The following is a 25,420-nucleotide window of genomic DNA, read 5'->3' on the forward strand; positions in this document are numbered from 1 at the left end:
TGTTTATCGACATGTGACGAAAAGGAATAATCTTAGGAGGTGGTATTCTAAGTGGTCTACTATTCATAATGGAGTAGGTTATAGTTATCTAACTTGAGAATTATGATTGTCGGTGAAGACAATGAATGTAATAGAAGATGTGGATTCTTTAAATATCTTGTCAAGGTAGATTTGTTGAATTTTTGACAAGTTATTGGAATTGAAGAATCTCACATTGGTTAAATTGAAGAAAGGAGATAGGCTCCAAGCCTATAAATGGAGTCCATGCCCTTAGTTTTTAGTAGTCTTAATTAGAAAAACTTTAAGTTTAGTGTGCTAACTCTATTTAAATTCATTTTGAAAAAGATGTGAGTAATAAAAAACTTTGAGAGAGTGTTATTGCAATTGGGATATGGAGAAAAAATTATTCAGTGTGATTGTAACATTTTTTTTTCACATAATGGATTTGGTCCGTAATTTTTCTTCGAGTTTGGAGTTTTCCATGTAAATTTTTGTGTTCTCGGTATTTATTGCTTTCTTTTATATTTTTTTGCATATTCCTGCAATAGAAGCAAGGATGAAAATATCTGTGAATATGTTGATATATCTGTAAATTGAAATATCTGTAAATTGAAGGGTTCGATATCAATATTAAATATCCATGGATATCTCTAACATCTTTTATAAATGCTCGTAATCATAAAAAAAAGGCATATATTTAGTCCAATTTGAATATGACTACTAATAACAATATCCATAACTTAATTTTGGAGTAAAAACAACTTAATTATTAGTCTAAATAAATTTTATAAATTTCGCGACTTAAAGAAATGTCTGTCGATATTGATATTTTATCGATATATCCATAAAATTGAAATCTCGATATCGATATCAACATCGATATTTTAATCCTTAGATAGAAGTGAGAAGTTTTTCTCAACAGAAATCTTAGCTAAATTTCAAAAACAAAACAAGTTTTTTAAAACTACTTTTTATAGTTTTTTAATTTTGACTTGGTTTTTGAAAACATAGGTAAAAAGTAGATAATGAAACAAGAAAGTAAGAGGTAGAATGAGTGTTTATGCTTAATTTAAAAAAACTTAAAACAAAAAAAACTAAATTGTTACCAAATGGGGCCTGAGTCATTCCACTATCAACTTTATGTTTAATAAGTCTTTAATACATCTTATATTGAATTGAAAATTTAGAGATTTACCAAACACTCTTTAAACGTCTGTTAACTTATAGAAAAAGGTTCAATACTTCTTTCATTTTCTTTTAAAAGTTGAAAAATGTTACGTTCAATCTTTTACAAACATAGAATATTGAACGAAAAATTAACGTGAGGAGAATATGGAAATACATGACGTTGATGCGAAACCAACCTCACATGGTGTCCCCCATCTCTAGTTGTGATGGACAATGGGCTTTCTACTAGAGTCAAGAGTAGTTTTAAAACGTTTATGAAAGATTAGAGATAATAGTATATTTAGAAATAATAAGAGTATTTTTTAAACAAAAGACAATGTAAAAAGCACTTTTTAAAATTTTTTGATTTTGCTTATAACATATAATCTTAAATTTAAGGCTATTTTCAAATAAATAAAAATGAATTAACTTACTTACAAATATAATAAAATGTCACTATCTATTAATAGCATACCATGTAAACTGTGATAGACATCTATCATGGTTTATTGTCCACTATCACTGATAGTGATATTTTGCTAAACTTAAAAATATTTTCACGTACTCATATTATTGACAATTAAGTAACACACAAACCTTAAAAAAAAAAAAAAAAAAGTCTATTGTATAATGTCGTCCCTTTAAGAGGTCAAAAACACAAATCTTTGACCAATAAGACTTTGAGTGGGAAATGGGCCGTAAATAAATTCTCTTTTGACCCTTTCTGTGAAGAAAATAAAGGGTTTCTTTTTCACGACAAACTTGTAAAAAGGGTTTGTAATGTACAGATATACACACCACAACTGCAAATATGCCGAGTGGTCCGTTTTGCGGCTGACCCTTCTCATTTCCATCCTTTTCTTTACCTTCACATTTTCTCAGTGGCCATGAATGGAGATGTAGCTCCGCCCGCCTCTCCGGCGGGCTCAGCCGAGCCCCAATACGTCAGGGCTAAGACTTCTGTATGGTGGGACATCGAGAACTGTCAAGTCCCCAAGGGCTGCGATCCTCACGCCATCGCTCAAAACATCAGTTCCGCCCTCGTCAAAATCAACTATTCTGGCCCTGTTTCCATTTCCGCTTATGGAGATACTAATCGCATTCCCAATTCTATTCAGCAAGCTCTTTCCAGTACTGGCATCGCCTTGAATCATGTCCCTGCCGGTAATTAATTCTCTTTCCTCTCCTGCTGTTTCTCGTCGTACTGGTTATGATAACCCTAGGGTTCCTGTTTTGTTTTGTTTTTCTTTCTTATTCTGAGTTTTCAATTGTACGGTCGGTTACATTCTGTTATTTATGTGCTTATTGTATGATGAATTTTGTTTTCTCCGCTGAATTTTGGATCGGATGTGATTTTTCTGGTGTGATGCTTGAATCTATGTAAGGGTTATTATCAATTTTATGATTACATAAATGTAAGTGGAACACTGTTCTTACTTATTCCAATTCACCAATTGAAAAGAAAAATGAGGGACTCATCTCTGGAGGGGAGGGTTTGGTTCTGTTGTGTTGTTGTGTTCCTGTTGATTTCCTCCTTCGTTGTTTTCATGTGTGATTTTGTGAGTGTTTTTTGCACTGATTTTGAAGCTCAATTTTCAAAGAACTTTCAATTTCCACATTTAGATTTTATTTTTAGCGAGTTAAAATATTTTGGTTGTATTAGGTGTTTAGTGAGTGATCTCTTTTGTAATTCCATCTTGGTTAATAATTAAGAATATCGTCTTCACTCATGGATGTAGCCGTAGGCTTGTATAAGTCGAATGACAGTAGTTGTGTGTGTTCTCTTTTCTCTCTCTTTATTTTTTTATGATTGTTATATACTTAATAGTTTAATTTAGTTTATTTTTCTACTAATTTTCTGCTATGCGTCATAAAAGTAGTATAACAGGTTCTTTTATGAAATCATTACATACTCCACCGGAGTGTGATTTTCCAAATTCTTTTGAAATGATAATTTTGCCTTTTTATTTTTTTCAACCGTCTTGTACTGTTTTGTGCTGCTCTTTCTTATTAGTCTTAAGTTGGTCTCACTCTTTTGATCTAGTAGATGAATGATCTTGATGTAACCATTATTCATTGATTTTAAAACCACTCATGAAAGGATTACTGCAAAATTGAAGGACTTGTTGGACTCTAATTTATTAAGATTTCTATTAACAGGTGTTAAAGATGCAAGTGACAAGAAGATTCTAGTCGATATGTTGTTTTGGGCAGTTGATAACCCTGCTCCTGCAAATTATTTGCTAATTTCCGGTGATAGGGATTTTTCTAACGCACTTCATCAATTAAGAATGAGAAGATATAATATTCTTCTTGCACAGCCGCAAAAGGCTTCTGCACCACTAGTTGCAGCAGCAAAGAGTGTTTGGCTTTGGATGAGTCTCGTAGCTGGTGGACCTCCAATGTCCAGAGCTGAATCATCTCAACTTGTGAATGGTATCCTTACTTCTGACCCTCAAATATCACAGAGCTCTGGATTTGATCATAATCAGCAGACAGGACAAGCTATAGTATGCAAACCTGAAAATGTCACTTTGGGAAACCAAAGATCTTATTCTACTGAGAGGATGGGCGACAATAAACATAAAGGTAAACATGCACAGAAAAGCTCCAACCAACCCGTCATATCCAGAGCTTTGAGCTCACCTGTTTCTATGCAAGAGAAAAACCCTAATTTTGTAAACCAACCAAATTATATGCAAGCGAAGCAGTTTAAGAAAGCACCCCATGAATTATTTGGTAATAGCAATCCTGTAGGCTCTTCTATCCAGTCTACTCCAAGCCCGTTTATTGAAAATTCCAGTCATGCTAGGACTGATGGCAATGTTTCATTGGGTAGTTCATCAAGTTACCAACCTCCTCACATGAGTCATGCTAGGACTGATGGCAATATTTCAATGGGTAATTCCTCAAGTTACCAACCTCCCCACCTGAGGCAAAACAACATGCAGCTCCATCCTCCTTTTCGACCAGATAATGTTTTTCCTCCTAACTCCCTTAATCATAATTCTTTACCAGTCGCTGGTCAATCTGATCTCTCTGCCCCCAATATTAGTAAGCTACATATCTCTGATTATCCTAATTATGCTATAAATCCTCAAAATTTCCATCATCAAGCTGGCGAATTTAGACCACATACCAAATCTCAAAATCCTGCCAACTTTAATTCACCAGACAAAGGCCGTAGTCAGCATGGTGGTCAATCATTCCATCATGATGCATTGAATAAAAGACATGCTCGTGATTTAGTAGAGTATACACCTCATTCATCTTCTATCACTGTTACTAGAAGTTTATCTTATAATGATGGCTGGGGATCTCAGGGGCAACCACCACCTTCGGAGTACATTCAAGGCCTTATTGGAGTTATTCTTCTTGCATTAAACACCCTGAAAACGGAAAAAATTATGCCAACTGAGGCCAATATATCTGACTGCATCCGATATGGAGATTTGAGAAACAGCAATACTGATGTAAAAATGGCACTAGATAGTGCGATAGAACATAATATGGTAGTGAAGCAGAATTTAGGAGCAGTGCAATTGTATGTTGGTAAAACAGAAAAACTATGGAAGTGTGTGAACCCTCTAGGTGGGCATCCTAATCAATACCAAAAAGCTATATGGAATAAAATTCATAATTACTTAGCTTCTCCGGTTGGTCGTTCTGCAATAATGGCTTCTCGTTCAAGGTGATGTGATGTCTGATCATCTCAAGCTGATCTGGCTTCTAGATTGTTGGGTTCTAGTTTCAATAATAACTTCTGCTTGAATTGTTTTGCAGATATGAAGCAGCATTAATTCTGAAGAAAGAATGCTTAACAGATTTTGCCTTGGGTGATGTGCTTCAGATTTTGAATATGATAACCTCAATGAAAAAATGGATTACTCAACATATTTCAGGATGGCAGCCAATTAATATTATACTAACAGAAGGTAATACAGATGCAAGTTCAAGAACCGGACTTGATTGATCAACACAAGTACCAATTAAGTAGAAAACTTTACTCTCAAACTGCCGCTATGAAGGCTGATTAAGGCGGAATATTAGTCACATTGAAGGGTGGAGTATTATTACAAAAGATACCAGAAGTTACTAGGATTACAAATGTTTAAAACCTCAAGGTTTGCGTATTCTGTTCTTTTACTTTCACGTTCTTGGAGAAAATTTTCACATTCTGAAATGCATGAAAAAACGGGGATCTCAAGTCACCTTACTAGTCTATGAAGAGCCATCCCAGATGCACGGCTGCCATTTTAAGTTCCTTCCTCAAAGGAATCGCTTTGTTCACGTGTTTTTCTCTTCTTCTCTGCGAGTTGTACATTCGATGTCTGTTTTCAGGCGCTATAAGTGTGTCATCTATGGCGGTGGAAAGAAACGCGATGTTCTTTTGTTTCGACTACACAGAGTTAGCTAGCTAGATAATATGGCTGTTGACCAGTTTCAGTATCCCTCCTAAATCTGTTTAAGGACACTGTATGTCACCATGCCATGTTTACTACAGAAGGATATTATTAGCATAAAGGAATGCTGCCTGTGGATCAGCTTTTGAAGTCAGAAAGGAGATTAACATGGGGCATTCTGAAGCTTTTCTTTTTCTTTCCACTTTTTCCCATAGATATGGACTTAGCCATAAAATGGTTTTGCCTATTTGTATTACAATAGATTTCTTTGCTCCGTTCTTGCTTATGGGATTTGATTGTATGGGCTCAGTGGTATCTCTTGAATGTTTGTACTTCATTCTAGTTTCTAGAACAGATGAAACTTTCATATGTTTTGTTTGTTATGTTATAGTGGGGACATAAGGGAATTGGTTCCCTTGCTGTTGAAATGTTTTAAATAAATGATCATAGTGTCCGTTTATGATTTCTTGGGATTGGTTATGTTAACATGCATGCCTTTTTGTTCTCTTCATTGCCAAAGCTTCAATCAAAATTGAAAGGTCAACGACGTTTAAAATTTGTATAGATTAAATGTTATGTTGAGTAATTATCAGAAACAACACAAAGTTTTGGTTAAAAATCACTATTGGTCTTTACTATTTTTGAAGGAAGTAGAGTTACATCTCTTTTTCATTTCTATTCTAGAGGTTTTATGTGTTTACACACTCCTTCGAGATCTTGAAAAATGAACAACTTTTCTTCGGAACATATACAAGATTCATCATTGTAAAAAGGATAATGGCAATCCCACTATTAACTACTTCATTTATAAATTTCATAGCAATAGAAATACAAACTTTTATCAACGTAACAATCAATTTTTGAATTTTCAAAAGTGACAATTTGGCTCTGTACTTTGAAAATTTAACAATTTAATCTTTGCATTTAAAATTTCGTCAATCTCTAACGTTTTCATTAACTTCTATTCCCTTCTCATCACTTGTTTCTCTCTTCTTTTAGTATCTTTGGTTCTAGTTGCTCTACTCTTAGAAATAACTCCCTTTCCCTTCTCTTCAAGGGCAAAGAGCTAGGCAAACAGCCAATTTTAGAGCTTAAGCAAACAGCCAAAAAAGGGAAAATTCAACTAATCTGTTCAATCCATTAATGGGTGTATTTAAAATATATTTTCAAGTATTTTATTTAAAAATAAGTCAATCTAGAAGAAATTGGAGTGTTTGACAACCACTCAAAATAGCTTTTAAAGTATATTTCAATATGTTTTTATGAAACGTGTTTAAATAAAAATGATTTTTTTGAAAAATATATTTTTTTCAAATCAATCCAAACGGGCCCAATATCATATTAAGAATATTTTTGGAAGGGAAATACTGCTTATCTTTTAACTTGGATTCTTATGCTATACTAGCAAAAGCATCAACAAGAGTTAGAGAAGACATTTTTAAAAGAAGAGGCAAACAAGTGATGAGAAGGGAAGAGAAGTTAACAGAAATGTTAGAGATTGATAGAATTTTGAATGAAATGACTAAATTGTTACTATTTTTCCGGTTTAAGGATCCTATTGTTACTTTGAAAAATTCAAGGACCAAATTATTATCTTGATGGAAGTAGGACCAATAGTGATTCCAAAAATTTTAATCTTTCACAAATAACATTCTTTTTGGCCAATTGTTTTAGAAAAAGTTGCAGAAATGTCAAAAAAGTTTTTAAAAAATAGGTATGTGGCCCGTGTTTATAGATTTTACAAAAATGGCAAAATTTTTAAGGCCAATCCAATTTACTAATGTACTAGAAAGAAAAAGTCAAAAGTACCCGCAAGCATTTGAATCAATATGTGCGCCCTTTCTATTTCACGTAACTTTGGGGTTTGCTTTCTTCCTTTCCACTTCTTCAACGCTAATTCCTTCCCCTTCCCACCTATTTGATTTCTTAGAAAATACCCACCCGATTTCTTCCTCAAAATATATAAAATCACATCGAAACATATAGAATCACAGTGACTGTGATATTTCTTCATCTTCCTCCTTCGATTTCTTCCTCTTCCGGTTTCGCAACACCCATTGTTGGATTCTGTTACTAACGAGGAAGATGATGAATGAAGATTAGATTTTGAAACTCACTTTGATTCTCTGTTTAAATCTTTCAATGAAGGTACGTAAAAGATGCCGATTTCTTTCTCTTTCATGGATTTGGTTTGTTTTTTCTTTCATTTTTGAGTTTTGTTTTTCTGATACTTGGTTTTTTGTTTGATTTTTGTGCACAAAGTGATTGTGAAATTGGATGTTTCTAATGAAAAATCTAAGCAGAAAGCGATGAGTATTGTGCCTAGCTTATCATGTATTCAACAAATTTTCTTTGATTTTCTTTCCTCTCTGTTTGGTTTGGCTTTTGAGAAAACATAGGAAATGAGTTTTTGATCACCTTCCATTGTTTTTTGGTTAATTACTAAGGAGTTTCTGGTTACCTTAGGATTGTCATCTCACCTTCTATTACTTTTGTTAATTAGTTAGTAATATTGCCATACGATTTACCTATTGGTTGTCATTCGGTTACCTTCTACTCTTAACTTAAATTTACCCGTATGTGATATTGCAGTTTGGTTTACATCTGATTACCTCTATTTTTTGTCACATAATTAGTAGTTTCTAGTTATAGTTTCTAATAATACTATTTGATTGTCATATGTTTACCTTCTATTTTTATCACATAGTTAATAGTTTATAATTGTCAACTGCTTGCTTGATTGCTATTTGATTAGCTCATATATATATATTTTTGCCATCTGATAATTTTTATTTTGTAGTTTAATTGCCATCTGATTACCTTATATTTTAGAAACATTTGTTTGTATCGTTGTTCAGTTCTAACTTCCAATCATATAATTGTTATCTGATTGTCATATGACTATTATCTGTTTACCATATGATTGCTATTTGATTTCTATCTAATTACTATTTTATACTTATTTATAATTTATTCTCTATTTTTTAGGTTGTTTATAATAGAATGCAGACAAGTAAATCTTCACTAGATAAGCTGGAAATGGAGAATGAATGTCCAAAAATAAAATTGAAACTCACATCTAAAGTTGTTGATTTGAAAATGGCAAAAAAAACACAAATCTCCAAAATAGTCACAAACGACATATAACATTATTGAAACAACTGATTTCACAATCGAAATGAGATGTTTTTCTTTTGGAAGAATTATAGACTTTGATGTTAGACTTTATGTTTTTGTTTGAATAACATAATGAACAATGTTGTATATAATTATTATCTTATACTTTATGTTAACTTTCATATTAGCACGTAGCTTTTGATTGATAATGTACTAAACTGTAAAACCACAAGGAATGAAAAGTTATTACTAAAATTTTGTGTATTATCTATCATTGTTATATCACATGTCTATTTATGGCAATGAAATACCTTATATTATGTATATCACTTAGGAGGTATTTGTCTCACCAACATGAGTTGAGTTAGTTGGTATAATATACCAACCCATTGTTTGGCCCACCAACTTTAAATGTTGGTGGAGTTGAGTTGGTATATTTTACCAACTCACCCTAACTCTCCCTTCTCCAACGTTTTCAATCGCCCACTCATCGATCACTATCATACTTTGAGAACTAACTCCGAGCTCCAATAACCACCTCCAATGAAAACTTCGACGACCAACTCTGGGCTCCGACAACCACCTCCGATGACAACTTTGGCAATAAAATCTGACTTCGACAACCACCTCCGATGACAGCTCTGACAATCAACTTCGAGCTCCGACAACCTTCGCACGACCAACTCTAATAACTAATTTCGGGCTCCAACAACCACCTTCGGTGACCCAACTTCGACGACTAATTTCAGGCTTCGATAACAAACTTCGATAACCAACTCCAACAACCATCTTCGTAGGCTTTGACAACCACCTTCGACTACAAACTATGATGAAAATTACCTTTGATGACCACCTTTGAGGGAGCAACTCGGACGACCAACTCGGGGCTTCGACAACCACCTCCGATGGCAAACTCCAACAAAAATCATCTTTGATGAACAATTTCGATGTCCACCTTAAACTTGACCAACTCTGAGCTCCGAAAACCACCTCCGATGACAAATTTCGACGACCAACTTCATGCGACCAACAACCACCTCCGACTATAAACTCCAACGAAAATCATTTTTGATAATCAACTTCGCAACCACTTCCGATTATTATAAGACTGATGATTGTTAAAGTATGTTCTAGGGTTGTTGATTATATAAATAATAATATTTTGTCTACACTAACTGCAATATTTATATGTAAAATTTTGTAATTTTTTTATTTAATTGAATTCACATATCAAATGAGCGTTAAGAATATGTAGACGAAAAGTATGTATGTAGTTGAGAAGTATGTAACATATAACAAAAGAAAAAATCATAAAAAAAACTCCTAGAATATTTTCTAGCAAGAATTAGTGAAAAATGGAGATTTGTTCCGTGAAGATCCTCCAAATTTAGAGGATGTTGAAGAAATGTGATGATATTTCATTGGTTGCTAAGATGATTGTGGAGATTTAATTAAAAGAAAATTCATGATAGAGTAAAAATATAAAGCAATAACAGAAAGAAGAAGAAAAAGAAAATTCATGGAGGAAAATTAGGAATCAAAAGTTTTATTTCTCTTTGGTTTCTCATTTTATTTAACCATATTTCTGCAAAAAAAGATGAGTTAATTGTTGTTCATTTCCTAAAAAAGAAAGAAAGAAAGAAAAGCTTTAAAAATTAAATGGAAAAAATTGCAATCCATATTTTTTTCAAACAAAGATAGATAGAATTATCAAATAAAAAAGTTTCAAAATAAAAATAGTAATCATAAAAGCAGATTATTTAGACTTCAAAAAACTGCACCAGATACCCTAAACATATGAACTTACCTCTACACCTAAAATATAGATGTATAAACTCAAACTAAATAACTTTGCACCCCAAACACAAACATAAGAACTTCACAGACATATGAACTCCAGACATCCTATCTCAACTCAGTATCCCAAACAACTCATTAGCAATCTATTACATTGATATACATTATCATAAAAGGTACAACTCACTGGGTATCATCTAATTGGTTAATATTTAGCAATCTATCAAAACTGTGTGTATAACTTATTAAGTATATTTTTAGCAATCACTTACTGGATATCACTTATCATTCTATCAAATGGGAGATCATAATACCGACCATGTAATTAAAAGCTCAACAAGCTACAAATTTTACTAACCATAGGAATCATATAGCAATCAGATAGCAATCACATAACAATCATATAGAAATCAGATGTCAATTAGATAACAATCACCTGACAATTAGATAGAAATCAAACAGAAATCAGATATAAATCATATAGTCATATTTGATTCTCTATGCTTAAACTATTGGAAACTTAACCATAATAATAATTATATGTGATTGCATTTGATTGCCATCTAAATACTATTTGATTGTCATATAATTATCATCAAATAGTCAATGATACGGATGGTTACTTGATTATTGTCTGATCGTAACCTGATTGTTGTCTACTTACTATTTGATTATTATTTGATACTGATTGTTATCTAATTTCTATCTTATACTAATTTTTATTTGATGGTAGTTTAATTGCTATTTAATATTGATTGTTCTCTATTTTTCAGATAGAAATTAAATATCAAAGATGGTAATCGAATATAAATTAGATATAAATTGGATAGCAGTCTCATGAAAATCAAATAGCAATCAAATGACATATGTTCTTTATACTTGATTATTGTCTGATCGTAACCTGATTGTTGTCTGCTTACTTTATACTTCTGTTCTAGCAAACATGAGATAGATATTAAATTCCTCCTCATGGAAGAAATGTAATCAACATTTTCAAGTAAAATGAATCTATCTTCAATATATAACTTCATATCTCCCGTTACTTTAGCTGAAACAACCTCATTGGTCCCTACCTTAAAAGTTGTTGCCTTTTGTAAGTTGTCTCCAGGAACTAGTTTCCTAAGCGAAAACACATATATGGTTAGCGGCACTTGATTCTAATATCCAGGTTAATTTATCATTTTCCACTAAACATATCTCAATGAAAAGTAGATCATATTTACTTTGTTGTGCTTCTTTTGTTTCCTCATCTATGACATTTAAAACCTTTTGATTTGCAAATGGGTTGGGAGATAAAGGACATTCCTCTGTTAAAACAAATTTTAAATCATCATATACTAATATTACATTTTTATTTAATGTTGAATGATTAGATCTGTTATATTTATTGGAAGCGAGCGATTTTAAAGAATTCGACATGCTGAAATTATAAACAAATTATGATTAGTAAATTGCTTTCATTCAATCTAGTTTTTGCAAAGTAATAATGTACCCAAATTTCATTATTTTATTTGCAACGATACTTTAGTGACTCAAAATAGATGCTACTGAGGGACAATCAAATACTCTTTCATTGAAGTAAAACATTCTTGACTAAATACTAACTCTAGAATAACTCTTATTCCTATAGTTATTTAGTTACCGTTTTTTGTCAAAAATTTACTAACACTTAGTAATTATTGTAAGTGTAACTCTCCATTTCCAGACCTCAAAGATCGGCTCCAATGATGTTACCGAATTGGAGAGTCAAGGTTGAGAATCGACCTAAGAAATCGAGCCATTTTTGGAGTTTGAGTTGTTCCGAATACCATGTTATTGAAGGAACTCTTAATGAATTACACGATATGTGAAACTTATCCTACCATGTTATTAATGTGAATTTGCATAACTGTTTATTAGAATGTATATGTTGTATTTCGGTCATAATGAAATTGGAATATCAAAACCTGACTCTGATACCAATTGAAGGAACTCTTAACGAAGAGCATCCATGAGCGCGTTTAGATCTTTCCGATTTCATTATGACCGAAATACAATATATACATTCTAACAAACAGTTATGCAAATTCACACTAATTAAAAGCATGCTTCGAACACTAAAAAACAAGGGAAAGAGTTCTAATACCAGTTGAAGACCCTCTTCAAGCTTTAAACTCTGACGCAGCGGAAGACCTCTACGTGCATTCTATCGCCCAACAAACTAGTCGGCTGTAGCAGCACGATCATCTACACGAACGATAGCAATATGAACAATCACGAACAAGTGAATAGTAGCGGGGACAATACCACTAAAATGGAGCCTTTGGTATTCTCAGAGTGAGAATCCAAAGTGTGGTCTTTGGTGAATTTGATAGAGGTTGGAGAAAGACTAAATCGTGTAGACGATAAGCAAGTGGGAGAGAAAAGGAGCTATCGTATAACTTTGTGTTTATAGTTTAGAAGAAGCTACACGATCGTGTAGATTTTACTAAACGATCGTTTACTAACTGGTAGACAATCGTTTAGAAAACGCGACACACTATGCGATCGTTTAGGAAAGCTAAGCGATTGTTTAGGAACTAGCGTGCAATTGTTTAGGCGCGAGGTGTGTGATCGTTTAGGCGTTGAGCGACTATCGTATAGGCTCTCAAACTATGCGATCGTTATGTTTTCACACTGATGCCAATTTTTCCGAACCTTTGCAAAAATGAAACAAATTTTCATTTTATTCATCGGTTACCATAATCGAATGTGGCTGCTCCCACTAACACACGACCGAGAGAAGTTTTAGGTCAATTATCATATAATTAACCAATTTAATAATTAATGAATATAATCATATTATATTCTTACCCTATAGTTTGATATCACATATCTACTATAGTTATTTCCCCTCTACTTGATATAAGTCATATTTATATATAATTTCCTCTAAAATAATGTATCTCATACATTTAGTTAATTATATCATATATAATTAACCAGTGCAATTATATCATATATAATCGAACTCCCTCTTGTCAATTTGAACATTTCAACTGATCTAAACACTGATTCTCGACTTTATCCAAGCTACCCAAGGGACCTAATGGACCTGTGGCTCGAAGCTCCAACGGTTTGTGAATAGCTGACCAAACTCTTTAGCCACGAGATCCACTATCTATTAACTGTCAGGCATTCCACTAAAGACCAACAGCTGAACTCTTCTTACCACAGATATATTTTTGTGTCCATCGGATATAACTAATCATGAGTATGATGACCCTTCACAGATGCTCATAAGTATAATTGGACCAATTTACCGTTTTGCCCCTGTAGTTACATCTCACTCCTTAAGTACCACTGATTCCTCTAATGAACAATACAACATAGTCCACTATATGTGAACACCTCTCGAGCCAAGAAAAGGTGTGTGGCACCACATTGTTCAAGCCCTGAAATCAGCCCTTAAGGGAGCTATCTACCTACTTACNATATGTGAACACCTCTCGAGCCAAGAAAAGGTGTGTGGCACCACATTGTTCAAGCCCTGAAATCAGCCCTTAAGGGAGCTATCTACCTACTTACCCCTATTTTGGGGAAGGAGTGAATTCCATCTTGTATAGTTGAGTTCCCAGCTCCCAAATCAGACGAATCCCCAAAATGGTAGATTTGAATCGGCAACCCGACCACTCGCACCCATATAAATCAAAGGACCGCCCTCAATGGCAGGAGTTCCCAACTCACTCAGAATTGAGGTCATGTTACCTATGGTCATCTTAGTGAAGTGAGGTCTCTGTCATGAACGGTGTTATATAACGAGACGTTGACACTTCGTGGTCAGATCTTATACAAACTTTTTGTATTGGACGCCCCTGCTCGCATGTCCCCTACACGAATGATCAGGATCAGATCATCTGTGACAAGTCACAACACTTGTGACCATTCCACAAAGCAGGCCGCATCCGTAGCATTACCAGGATAAGGTTTCCCTCCTATATCCATATACTACAGATCATTTTTGTTATCACTCAAGACATGATCCACTTGTATGTCTCCACATACATGCTTAAGTTACATACAGATAACCAGGGATTTTATGATTATTGGTTTGTGGTAAAGCAAATAAAACATGTAACTGCGCAAAAAACAAGATGTGAAGTAAATATCATAAATTATACAACACAAGCGTTCGTACAAACTATTTACAAACTACAGGACACGAGACTTTAGGGCATCAACCCCAACAGTTACAACCCTTCGAGGGGATAGCACTGTAAAATGACTAGCATATGTCACATAAAAATAACAAGCAGGCGCAACATTGGAATCTCACGATCCAAACTAATGGAAGAGATGACATGATACATTGACACATATCCTTCACCCACTTACTATGAACTACTTCCCCTATTCACCTGGCTATTGAACCATGCAAACACTTTCCGAATGGAGGTCACTTCTAGGGTGACACAAAGCCGAGCATGAATCTCATGGTGTGAACTTTTAGGGATGCGAGAGCTAAGAATAACATATCATATATATTATTAATCTCCCACTGAAGTGTTCTATTTGTTTTGGGTAGATATTTACTTAGGTATATTCTGGCTAATAAAACAACCTAAGTCTAGGTGATTATCCAAGTATAATATTTATTTGGATTTTAACCTACGATGTATAGGTGATAAACCAGTTTTAAAACCTCAATCACACATGCATGCTCATAACATCAAGTTAACAAAACTCAATTATTCGGTTATAATCCCCAGGTAGGAGATGTTCTATAAACCATCAACTTAAATACCTCCAGCCTTAGACAGGATTATAGACCGATTGAGTTTGAAACAAAATTTTGCAAGATAATGACTTATTTTAACTATTAAAACAAGTTGTTATTTGTTAACTCTAGGTAAACATTCATCTTATCTTTGTCATGAATTTTAAATCTCTAATTTGATTTTTATAACAACCATAAAACAATAGACATGCTGATCATTCATTACATTCATCAAGCATTTCGGGATTTAATATAACACTTTATATTAAATACTTGATACCTTAAACATGCATATTATATATTATAACTCTTTATAACATACTATCAATGCATGTTTCATGCTTCCTATGATGGGATTTTAAATCTACACGACATACTATATGCACAAACAAGATTTATTTAATTATAAATATATTCACAATGCATAAATAATTAATCACACATTGATATGGACTAGTTTTGGCATTTCAAGCAAGTAATTAGCCTAAATTATTACAATAACAATTAAAAGCAGCTTCAAAAGGCTCCTAGTCTCCACGAACCGACGTGAATTAGATATCCAAAGCTCCAAAATAGGTTGAACCGGTGAAAAAAAATTGAACCAGACCTTCTTGACCCGAACAAACTGAACCGGTTCACTTGAAGCCCCGGTCGGGTCGAACATGTGCTTTTTGGGCTGGGATGAGCAGCATTGCAACACTACATCCTAGCTTTGCAACGCCTCGTGCTCTTGAAGAACAACATTGCAATGCTATGTGGGTAGCATTGCAACGCTGCCTGGCAGTAGCTTCAAAGTTGGTTTTCTTCAGCTGGCTTTCCTTTCTTCTTTCTTCAATTGCAACCTAGTTGCAATTCTATTGACTCTAACAAATTTACAGACTCTTAATCACACATTAAGGCCTATAAACAAAGAGCCAATTACAACAATTAATACTTAATTGAAGAGAATTTTAATGCCAAAATTGAAATTATCCATATCAAAAACCATTTTCATACTACCTATAAAAAACATCCACCAAACTAAAATTACCACGAATTGAGTGCTTAAATCATGCTCTGATTCCAATTTTTAGATTTAACATGAAATTAGCGGAAGAAATTAGGATCATTAAGCCTCCAATTCATCAATTTTAGCAACTAAGACAACATGCTCATAAGATAAAAAAAAAGGGTTTTAGAAGTTACCTTTAAAGAACTTCTTCAATCCACGAAAACAGCTTGAATCTTCTCAACAATCTCTTATAGACCACCACTTGATCTTCCCTACTATTCTCTTGGACCTTAGGTTAGATTGTGGGATCCAAAATAAATAAGAATTGAGGGAATTCTCAGGAGAAAAGGCCTAGTTTTTCTAGTTTTGAACTCTTCTTTAACCTTGATTGTTTATAAAAATAGCCATGTAAGAATCTTAACTCCAGCTCAAATTGAACCGGTTTTATACAATTTCAGCATGCAACTCTTTTGCGTCTGAATTAACACCTCAAGATTATCAAAATGGAGCAAGAAGGAGGTGATAAATGGAAGAAAGTGGAAAAAACTCACATTCTTCTATTTTTTTTTAATTTACATTGAAAAATTAATATAAATTCAATTTAATTTGAAATCAAATTTCAAAAATCAATTTAATTTATTCGATTTAAATATTAATTTTAACCAAAATTAATTCTAATGATTAATTTTTAAATAAAATTCATTCCAAATATTTAGTTAAACTATTTAATTAATTATACTAATTTAATATTAAATATTAAATTAATTAAATAACAATTCCGTAACCATGAATCTCTATTCATGTAATTAATATTTAAATCAAATTTAAATATTATCCAATCCTCCAATTTCGTTTAATTCGATAATTAAACATATAATTATATCGTATATAATTACTAATTCCCTTAATTCGAATTTGAACGTTTCAAATTTATTCCTCATGCTATTCTAAGCTATAATTCGTTTGTGAGCTAGTAAGGGAATCTAATGAACCTACAGATCATGGGCTCCAATGATTCAAGATTAGTTGGCTTAACTCTTTAAACCAAATTTATCAATATTTGTTAACTACCGAGTCACTCCTCTAAAGCCTAGTAGTTGCACTCTCCTCATTGTAGATATATTTCTATCTACTTGATTTAACCATAATTAGTAAGTCGACCCTTCATAGGTTGTTAGTAATAACGACTAGGTCAAAAGTTGTTTTAGTTAGTAATAACGACTGGGTCAAAAGTTGTTTTAGTTAGTAATAACGACTGGGTCAAAAGTTGTTTTACCTCAAAATCACATCTTGTTCTTTAAGTCCCACTGATCCTCTAATGAACAATTGGTTTGTGATCCAATCATTAAATCGAGTCCCTCTAGAGCCAATGAGAGGGTGGGGCCTCTTGTTCAAGACCTGGAATCAGTACTTAAGAGAATAACCTCTCTACTATCCCTAAAAGAAGGTAGGAGTAAATTTCGTCTTGCACCCTACGTCCCAGCCATCTACCGGATCTTATCCCTGAAATGAGAGGCTTATTGAGTCGGGGCTGTTGAGCCAACCCTCACCTATGCAAATCTAAGGATAATCTCGAACAAACAGGAGTTCATAGTTAGCTCAGGATTAAGGTTGAGTTACCTAGGTTATCGCTTTGAAATAGTCAGTCTTAAACAATAAACATCATTATAAAGTAAGGTTTCTTGATCTAGTCTTACACAAACTCATTACATAGGACGCCCCCACTCGCATGTTTCTACATGAACAATTCAGGATCACATCGTATGTACTGAATACAAAGTAGGCCGCATCCAATAGTATTACCAGAATAAGGTACCCAAACTTTTTCGTATACCATAGACCATTTTGGCTATTTACTCGAACTTGATCCATATTTATGTCTTCAAATAAATTCAAAGTACTTATGTAATAGCTATGGATCTTAGTTTATTGGATTTAGGATTTTACAATTGCAATTTACATATTCAATAACATATTTATTGAATAAAATCCCAACAACATCTTTATTGCAAAATAGAATATGCTTAATATTATAAACTGCAAGTTTTAGGACATTCTACCCAACAGTGCTCAAATGCAAAGGATAGAGGAGGAGGTGAGCTACATTGGGCACCTAGGGTGAAGTAGGTGTTGAACTTAAGAGTGATATTGGAGAGCCATGCATGTAGTGCTAGGCATTGAAAATGAGGTTTCTTAGGGAGAAAAGTCAAATTGACAACAAAGGAAGGTAGGTGGTGAGCTTAGAAGGAGTCTTGACTAAGTCTTAATAGGAGGTGGCCATATATGGAACAAGGAAGAAACATGCAAGAAGTTGGTGAAGACACCTCATAAAGGGGTGTTGTGTTGGGGTTTGCATGCTGAAGATACCAAGGCATGCATGCATAAAGATCTATCACAATAAGAAAGATTTGGGATGATTATAAATAGGGCACTTTGGACGTCTAGTTCTTCCACAATTTGAGGAAAACTCACAAATTGGTAGAGAGGGTCAGCACTATGCGCCCAACCCCGCCACTCTAGCCAGCTGTTATCAACCCATTAGCATGCCTTGTGCACGCCATATTGTCAGGCCACCCAGCACGTGTTCTTCCCCACCATGTGACTAACTGGAGACGCAACGTGTCGGCGCGCATGCCCTTTGCCGATACTGATGCCACACTTGCATGCTTACCACCCATCTGCACGGCCCGATAGTCCCAATCATTGACCTCAACGCCCGCGCTTGTGCATGCTAGTAGCTCCTCACTGCACTTACCTGTGTCTATCCGCCCAACAGCATGCTTGCACGTCTAGACAACCGGCAGCCGCATGCCCTCACCCTTTAACACACATCAGCAACCAAATTGTACCTTTTGGTATCCAAATACCTAGCTTTGGCATATTTAGGGCCAAAGAGGTATTTTAAGGATATTTAATCCCTATATTAAATAAATTTGGATTTATAACTAATTTTAAAATAAATTAAGACAGGTTAGGAATCAAAGAGGCCAGAAGACCAGGAAAGAACTGGGAAAGGTTTGGAAAAGGAAGAATCCTTGCCAGTAACAGTGAGTGGTTTATTTTCAAATGTTATATATATATATATATGTTAGCATATGTATGTATGATTTGGAATACTTGGCAAGATCTGTTTTGTACATTTTATTCTAGCTGAAAACCCTGGATTTAGATAAATATATTTTACATATGTTATATAAAAGTATGTTTTCCACCAGAATGTATATAAATTGTTTTAATATGTTTTTTTTGTGGAAAAGGAAATGTTTAAATATCTGGTTTTGAGAAAATCATACTTTACTGTGATTTGAGGGATTGGATTTCAAATCACTAAGAGTTGATTGTTGTACTCTGAGGAACTACATGAGATGATAAAAAAGATCTGTGGATCTAGATTCTAAGCCTATAGTGGAGTATCGCACTAGATAGTCAGAAGACCGCGAGATCTAATGTTTGAGACATTGGAAGGAATCCTCATATAGGACGGTCAGATGGGACTATAGGCCCAATTCTGAGCCTATAACAAGATTCAAGGCTGACATCTTCACATGGTTAGGTGATAATGAGATCAGGGTTTGATTTTCAAAACTTGGTTGTGATTTATTTGGATCTGGTTTGGGATTTATTTATGATCATGTCATACCTTTGCTTAAGATGTTTTACCAGTTGATGTTCATATTTTTAATTTAATTGAGTATTTCTATAGTCTGATTTTGATTTACATTTAAATGTTTTGAGAAAGGTTTTCAAAGGAAAAACGTATATTCTTATAAAAATACCACTTCACCACTCATTGGGCTTCGCAGTTCATGTTTTCCCAAATATTTTGGTTCCTCTCCCCCTCCCAGCTAAAGCAAAGTGGAAGAGTTCAAAAAGTGCCACCGGAAGTCAAGGTCTGCCATCCTACAGGAATAATTCTTTGTTTGAAGTCATTTAGGAGTCATGTAAGGTGACTGTAGATACAGGGATTGAAAGTCTCAAGTATTAGCTGTAAAAACTTTAAAATTTGATTGTAATAATGTAAGTTATTTGTACTTAAGAAATCTTTCAAAATTTTATAAGTAGAAAACAAAACCAGTCAAGACGTGCAGTAAGTATCACAAAAGGGTGATATTTGTTATTTTCACGTCTCCTTCTATGTGAAAGAGGCAGCTCGGGAGGGGGTGTGACACAGCACATATGGTTTCTTAAATAAAGTGAAACACCTGTGTATCAACCTAATTGTTTATGCGTTTATTTTTCAAATATGTATTCCAAATTTATTTTATATTTTTAATCTCCCCAACAATAAGTTTATATATAAAGGATCTTCTTTTCGATTATTGTAAAGAATAGTAATTACATTGTAATATGTAGATCTCTTGGACTATCTAGAATAAACTGTTAAATATTTGTATCGCTATTTCGTTGAAGTTGTGTGTGGAAAGGATTTTTATGAAATATGTTTCATTCAATCTCTTTTAATACTATTTTATGTCAAAGTGAACATAACTTAATTGATAGGTGAATGTCTTAATAATCAGGAGGCATGTAGTTTGAATCCTTCTACCTTTCATTGTTAAAAAAAAAAAAAAAAAATGATCTTCTCACATTTTATAGTTAAAATTTTCCAAATGCTTGTTACTGATCATTGGTATCAAATTACAGGGCATGCATGGTAATTTAGAGACTATTTGATTACTATTGAAATTTTAGTTTTTTATTTTTGAAAATTAAACCCTAATCATTATTCATTTTATCCATGAAACATAATACTCTTATTGAACTACAACAAGAGGAAAAATGTAACTATTTTCTTGTACAATAATTATTGGGTGGGGAGGTTAAATCTCTAACGTCTATATATAAAAAAAATGTAATTCAAACACGACTTTTGATTAGTAGAGAAAAATAAAATAAAATATATTTTCACTTGTATTAGAGTACAATGATTAGAGAAACGTGTTGTTACATGAAAACTATAATGGTTCACATTTAATTACTAAATTGGAGTGGTCATGGTTGAGAAAATTTAAGGACAAGATGGTTTCACTATTCCTAAAGGTAGTAACAATAAATGTTAGATTAGGATCGTTATTGTTATGAAGTTGGGGTGTGTTTGAGACATTGACCCTCCCAAGACATTCAACTTCTTAAAAAACACTAAAAATAAACCAATCCCATAAATTTGTGCCTGAATTCCTAAAAGAGAGCTCCTATTTTAGGCAAAATTTACCACTATATAATCTTTCTCATGCAAACCAATTTCTCATCACCTCCTCCATTCAATACCTCTACAAAAACCCAATAAAAAAGAATATATATATATATATGTATACATAAATCTTCCTGCTCAAAACCCATTCTTTTGTTTTCCCATCTCCATGGTGGGAAGGCTTCTTCCATTCGGGTTTTGAACACTCTCAACTATATTACCACAAAATAGGAAGGAAAAAAAAATATAAAATAAAATGGTCGGGAAGGTGGTCGTGTCGGGTATATCCCTTATTCTTGTAGTTGGTGTAGCTTTGGCTGTCGTGGCTATGGTTACCAAGAACAATAATTCTGATGTGGATTTATCGTCCCCAAAGATGAAGGCTGTCTCAACCATTTGTTCTACTACTGATTACCAACAAGAATGTCAAAATACACTTACCAATGTTGCTCAAAATGCTTCTGTAGACGACCCCAAAGAATATGCTAAAGCCGCAGTTTTGGCCACTATTCAGGAGATTACAAAGGGTTACAACTTAACTGCTGACCTTATGGTTGAGGCTGCTAATAATGCTTCCATTAAAATGAGTGTTGATGATTGCAAGGACTTATTGCAATCCGCTATTGATGAGTTGCATGCCTCTTATTCTACTGTTGGAGATCCTGATTTGCATACCAATGAAGATCGTGTTGCTGATATCAAGAATTGGCTAACTGCGGTCATTTCTTATCAGCAATCTTGTCTTGATGGACTTGAAGAATTTGATCCACAGCTTAAACAGAAGATGCAAGATGGTCTTGATGTTGCTGGCAAGCTTACTAGTAATGCTCTTGCTATTGTTGGTGCAGTTTCTGATATTCTCAAAAACTTTGGCTTGCAATTGAAGGTAATCATGCTAAATCACTTACTAAACTCTTGGAATTTTAAGCCTATAGGTTATATTATATTTGAATTGGCAATGACTAAGTTGCACTTAATCCCATGCATCTCTCTTTGATACAGAAAAAACAAAAATAAAAACAATGGAACGTGACAAATTTTTGTTAGTCAACTGTTTCGATTGCATAGAGATAGGTGCAGTTCAGATAAATCCAATTCTTTTTCTATTTGATTAAGAAAAAAACTTGGTGCTAACTACACACCAATGAAACTCTGCCATGTGACAAGTTTTTTTTAAAAAATATATTTTTATATTGTGTATTGAAAATGAGTTGCATGTGATTGGCTGCATCTAATCATTGTTCTTTATTAATATATTCTATCAGGTCCAACCAAGTGGTCGTAGGCTGCTTGAAACAACAGAAATAGGGAGCGACGGTTTCCCAACATGGATGTCGGGAGCAGATAGGAAGTTGCTTGCATCAAGAGGAGGAGGCGCTCGAGTTAAGCCAAATGCAGTGGTGGCCAAGGACGGTAGCGGACAGTACAAGAGCATTGGTGCTGCATTGGCTGCATACCCAAAGGCCCTAAGAGGAAGATATGTAATTTACGTGAAAGCAGGGATCTATGATGAGTACATTACTGTGACTAAAGACATGAAGAACGTTTTCATGTATGGAGATGGCCCAAGAAAAACCATTGTCACTGGTCGTAAGAACAACCGTGATGGCATCACCACCCAAAACACCGCATCTTTCTGTAAGTATCTCCCAAAAATCTTGTGCCATATCATTGTCTTTGATCTAAAATTGTCCATCACATTTACACAACAAATTTACGTCTTGCAGCTGCCATAGGAGAAGGATTTCTTTGCAAATCCATGGGATTCCGTAACACAGCCGGCCCCGAAGGCCATCAAGCCGTAGCCCTCAGAGTCCAATCCGACAGATCCGCCTTCTATAACTGCAGAATGGATGGCTACCAAGACACTCTCTACGTGCAAACCCACCGTCAATTCTACCGCAACTGCGTCATATCCGGTACCGTAGACTTCATCTTTGGCGACTCATCCACGATAATCCAAAACTCCTTAATCATTGTCCGTCGCCCAATGGACAACCAAAAGAACACCGTCACAGCCAATGGTCGTGCCGATAAAAAAAGAAATCTCAGGCTTAGTGATCCACAACTGCAGAATTGTCCCAGAACAGAAGCTGTTCGCTGAGAGGTTCAAGATTCCAACATTCTTGGGACGCCCATGGAAACAATACGCGAGGACCGTGATCATGGAGACGACATTGGGCGACTTCATTCAGCCGGATGGATACATGCCATGGTCTGGAAATTTTGCATTGGAAACTTGTTCGTATTTTGAGTATGGAAACAGAGGACCTGGGGCTAACACCAATAGAAGAGTAAGATGGAAGGGTGTTAGAGTGATTGGAAGAAATGAAGCTTTGCAATACACTGCTGGACCGTTTCTTATGGGAAGAGCTTGGCTTCCAGCCACTGGTGGGCCTTACCTCTTGGGATTGAAGCATTGAAAATATGTAATTTTATTTTATTTTATTCATTTTGGGGCAATGGTTTGGGGGCTCCATCTTCATTTAATGTGATTCGATATTCATAATCATATATTGCTGTTTATTATATCTGCTTTTAATTTTCACTTTATTTATTTTTCTTTTTTTTTTTTTTTTCCATTTTTTTTTGTGCTACATGTGATTTAAGAATTTGTGAATGGTTGAACATAACCAAATAGACTAGAGAAAAAATCTATAATAATAAGAAAAATAAATAATGAGTTCTTTTAGTCCAGCTTAATTTGATGACTAATAAAATCTTTGTTTTGTTATTTATTTTTTAAAGAGAATTTTTCGAAATCTAAGTAGGGTTAATTATAAAAAGGAAAAAAAAAAAAAGCACTTTTGGTGACTTATGTTTAGAGTTGATGTCTATTTGATTCCTAAAATTTTAAAAGATATGTTTTAGTCCTCAAGATTTGCAAAATGGTTCTAAATGGTCTCTTAGTTAACTTTTAAACTAACAAAATGCTCGCTGTTAAATTCTGATGATGACAACTCTCTACTTAACAAAATCATTTGATTAAGTTGACAAATAATTTGAAAATTAAAATGGTTTGAAATATTAAAATATTCCAAAAGTCCTAAACACATCTTCTACAATTTTTTACCAGTTGTTCCCACATCCTTGGACTATGTCGTTTGTTACAATTGTTAGAACGTATGCGTTAAAGTCTCGTAGTTAATAAGTTATTTGAAATAATGATCGATTAATTAATATATGCAATTATCCAATAAGGAAAGATCCAAGGTTATTTTATGTAACTTAGACATACACATGAATCATATTCAAGTAATAACCTAAATGATCTGTAGTATATGAATAAGGCCGAATGTCTCCATATGAACGATTTGGATCAAATTGTTTGTAATTCCAATTCTTGTAACATTCACAAAATAGACTGTATCCATAGTGTCAACGCTCAGACATGCGTCACTAAGAATGTCACTATAGCAGCTTAGCAAAAGGATTTAGTGACGTATTTATCGTGCACCGCTAAAAGACTACTTTTATTGACGTGTATGCATTAGTAAATGCTTACTTTTTGCAACACATTATTTGTCACTAATTGTCTTATACAGTGACGTTGAAAATGCCTCTAAAACTATGATTTATTGACGTTATAGAAAATGTTAGTAAAAGTATTTTATTAATAAAAAATAATATCCGATTTAATATATAAAAATGTTATAAAATTTAAATACAATAATCTTTTTAAAATTAAGAATTGAATAGTCAATTTAAACCAAAAATAATAAATGAAGATACACATTTCAAATACCATCATCGAAACAAAATGAAATATTTCCAACTTAGCCACAAGTTTACATGACAAGTTATATCAACAAAATTAGTACCAGCACTAGCTATCACAAGTTTGCATAACAAAAATTCCAATAGAAGGTCTTTGAAGCATGAAATTTTGAAACAAAAGTATAAAATACCAACCCAAACTCTTTCTACTTCCATCCAAATTTATCTTTAAAATCTTGTACTGAGGACCATGGGGACATAAAATCTGAAAAATAAAGAAGTGAAATATGTAAGCACGCAAG

The 25,420-nt window shown here is 33.9% G+C and overlaps 2 protein-coding genes across 2 annotated transcripts; both read left to right on the top strand.

The window, feature by feature from the left end:
* The first annotated feature begins 1,924 nt into the window (after positions 1 to 1,924).
* On the top strand, positions 1,925 to 6,035 carry LOC120067244. Its single transcript, XM_039018769.1, has 3 exons — positions 1,925 to 2,331; positions 3,328 to 4,858; positions 4,951 to 6,035. Exons 1-3 carry the CDS (start codon positions 2,055 to 2,057, stop codon positions 5,138 to 5,140), a joined length of 1,998 nt encoding a protein of 665 aa, XP_038874697.1. The 5' UTR covers positions 1,925 to 2,054; the 3' UTR covers positions 5,141 to 6,035.
* Positions 6,036 to 21,476: 15,441 nt separating this feature from the next.
* On the top strand, positions 21,477 to 23,870 carry LOC120068238 (pectinesterase-like). Its single transcript, XM_039019951.1, is given in 4 exon segments — positions 21,477 to 22,287; positions 22,667 to 23,039; positions 23,129 to 23,436; positions 23,438 to 23,870. Coding segments are annotated over 4 exon segments (1,698 nt in total). The 5' UTR covers positions 21,477 to 21,657; the 3' UTR covers positions 23,825 to 23,870.
* Positions 23,871 to 25,420: the final 1,550 nt, after the last annotated feature.

Source organism: Benincasa hispida, chromosome 12 (assembly GCF_009727055.1).
Source record: "Benincasa hispida cultivar B227 chromosome 12, ASM972705v1, whole genome shotgun sequence".
In the NCBI taxonomy this organism is placed as follows: Eukaryota; Viridiplantae; Streptophyta; class Magnoliopsida; order Cucurbitales; family Cucurbitaceae; genus Benincasa; species Benincasa hispida.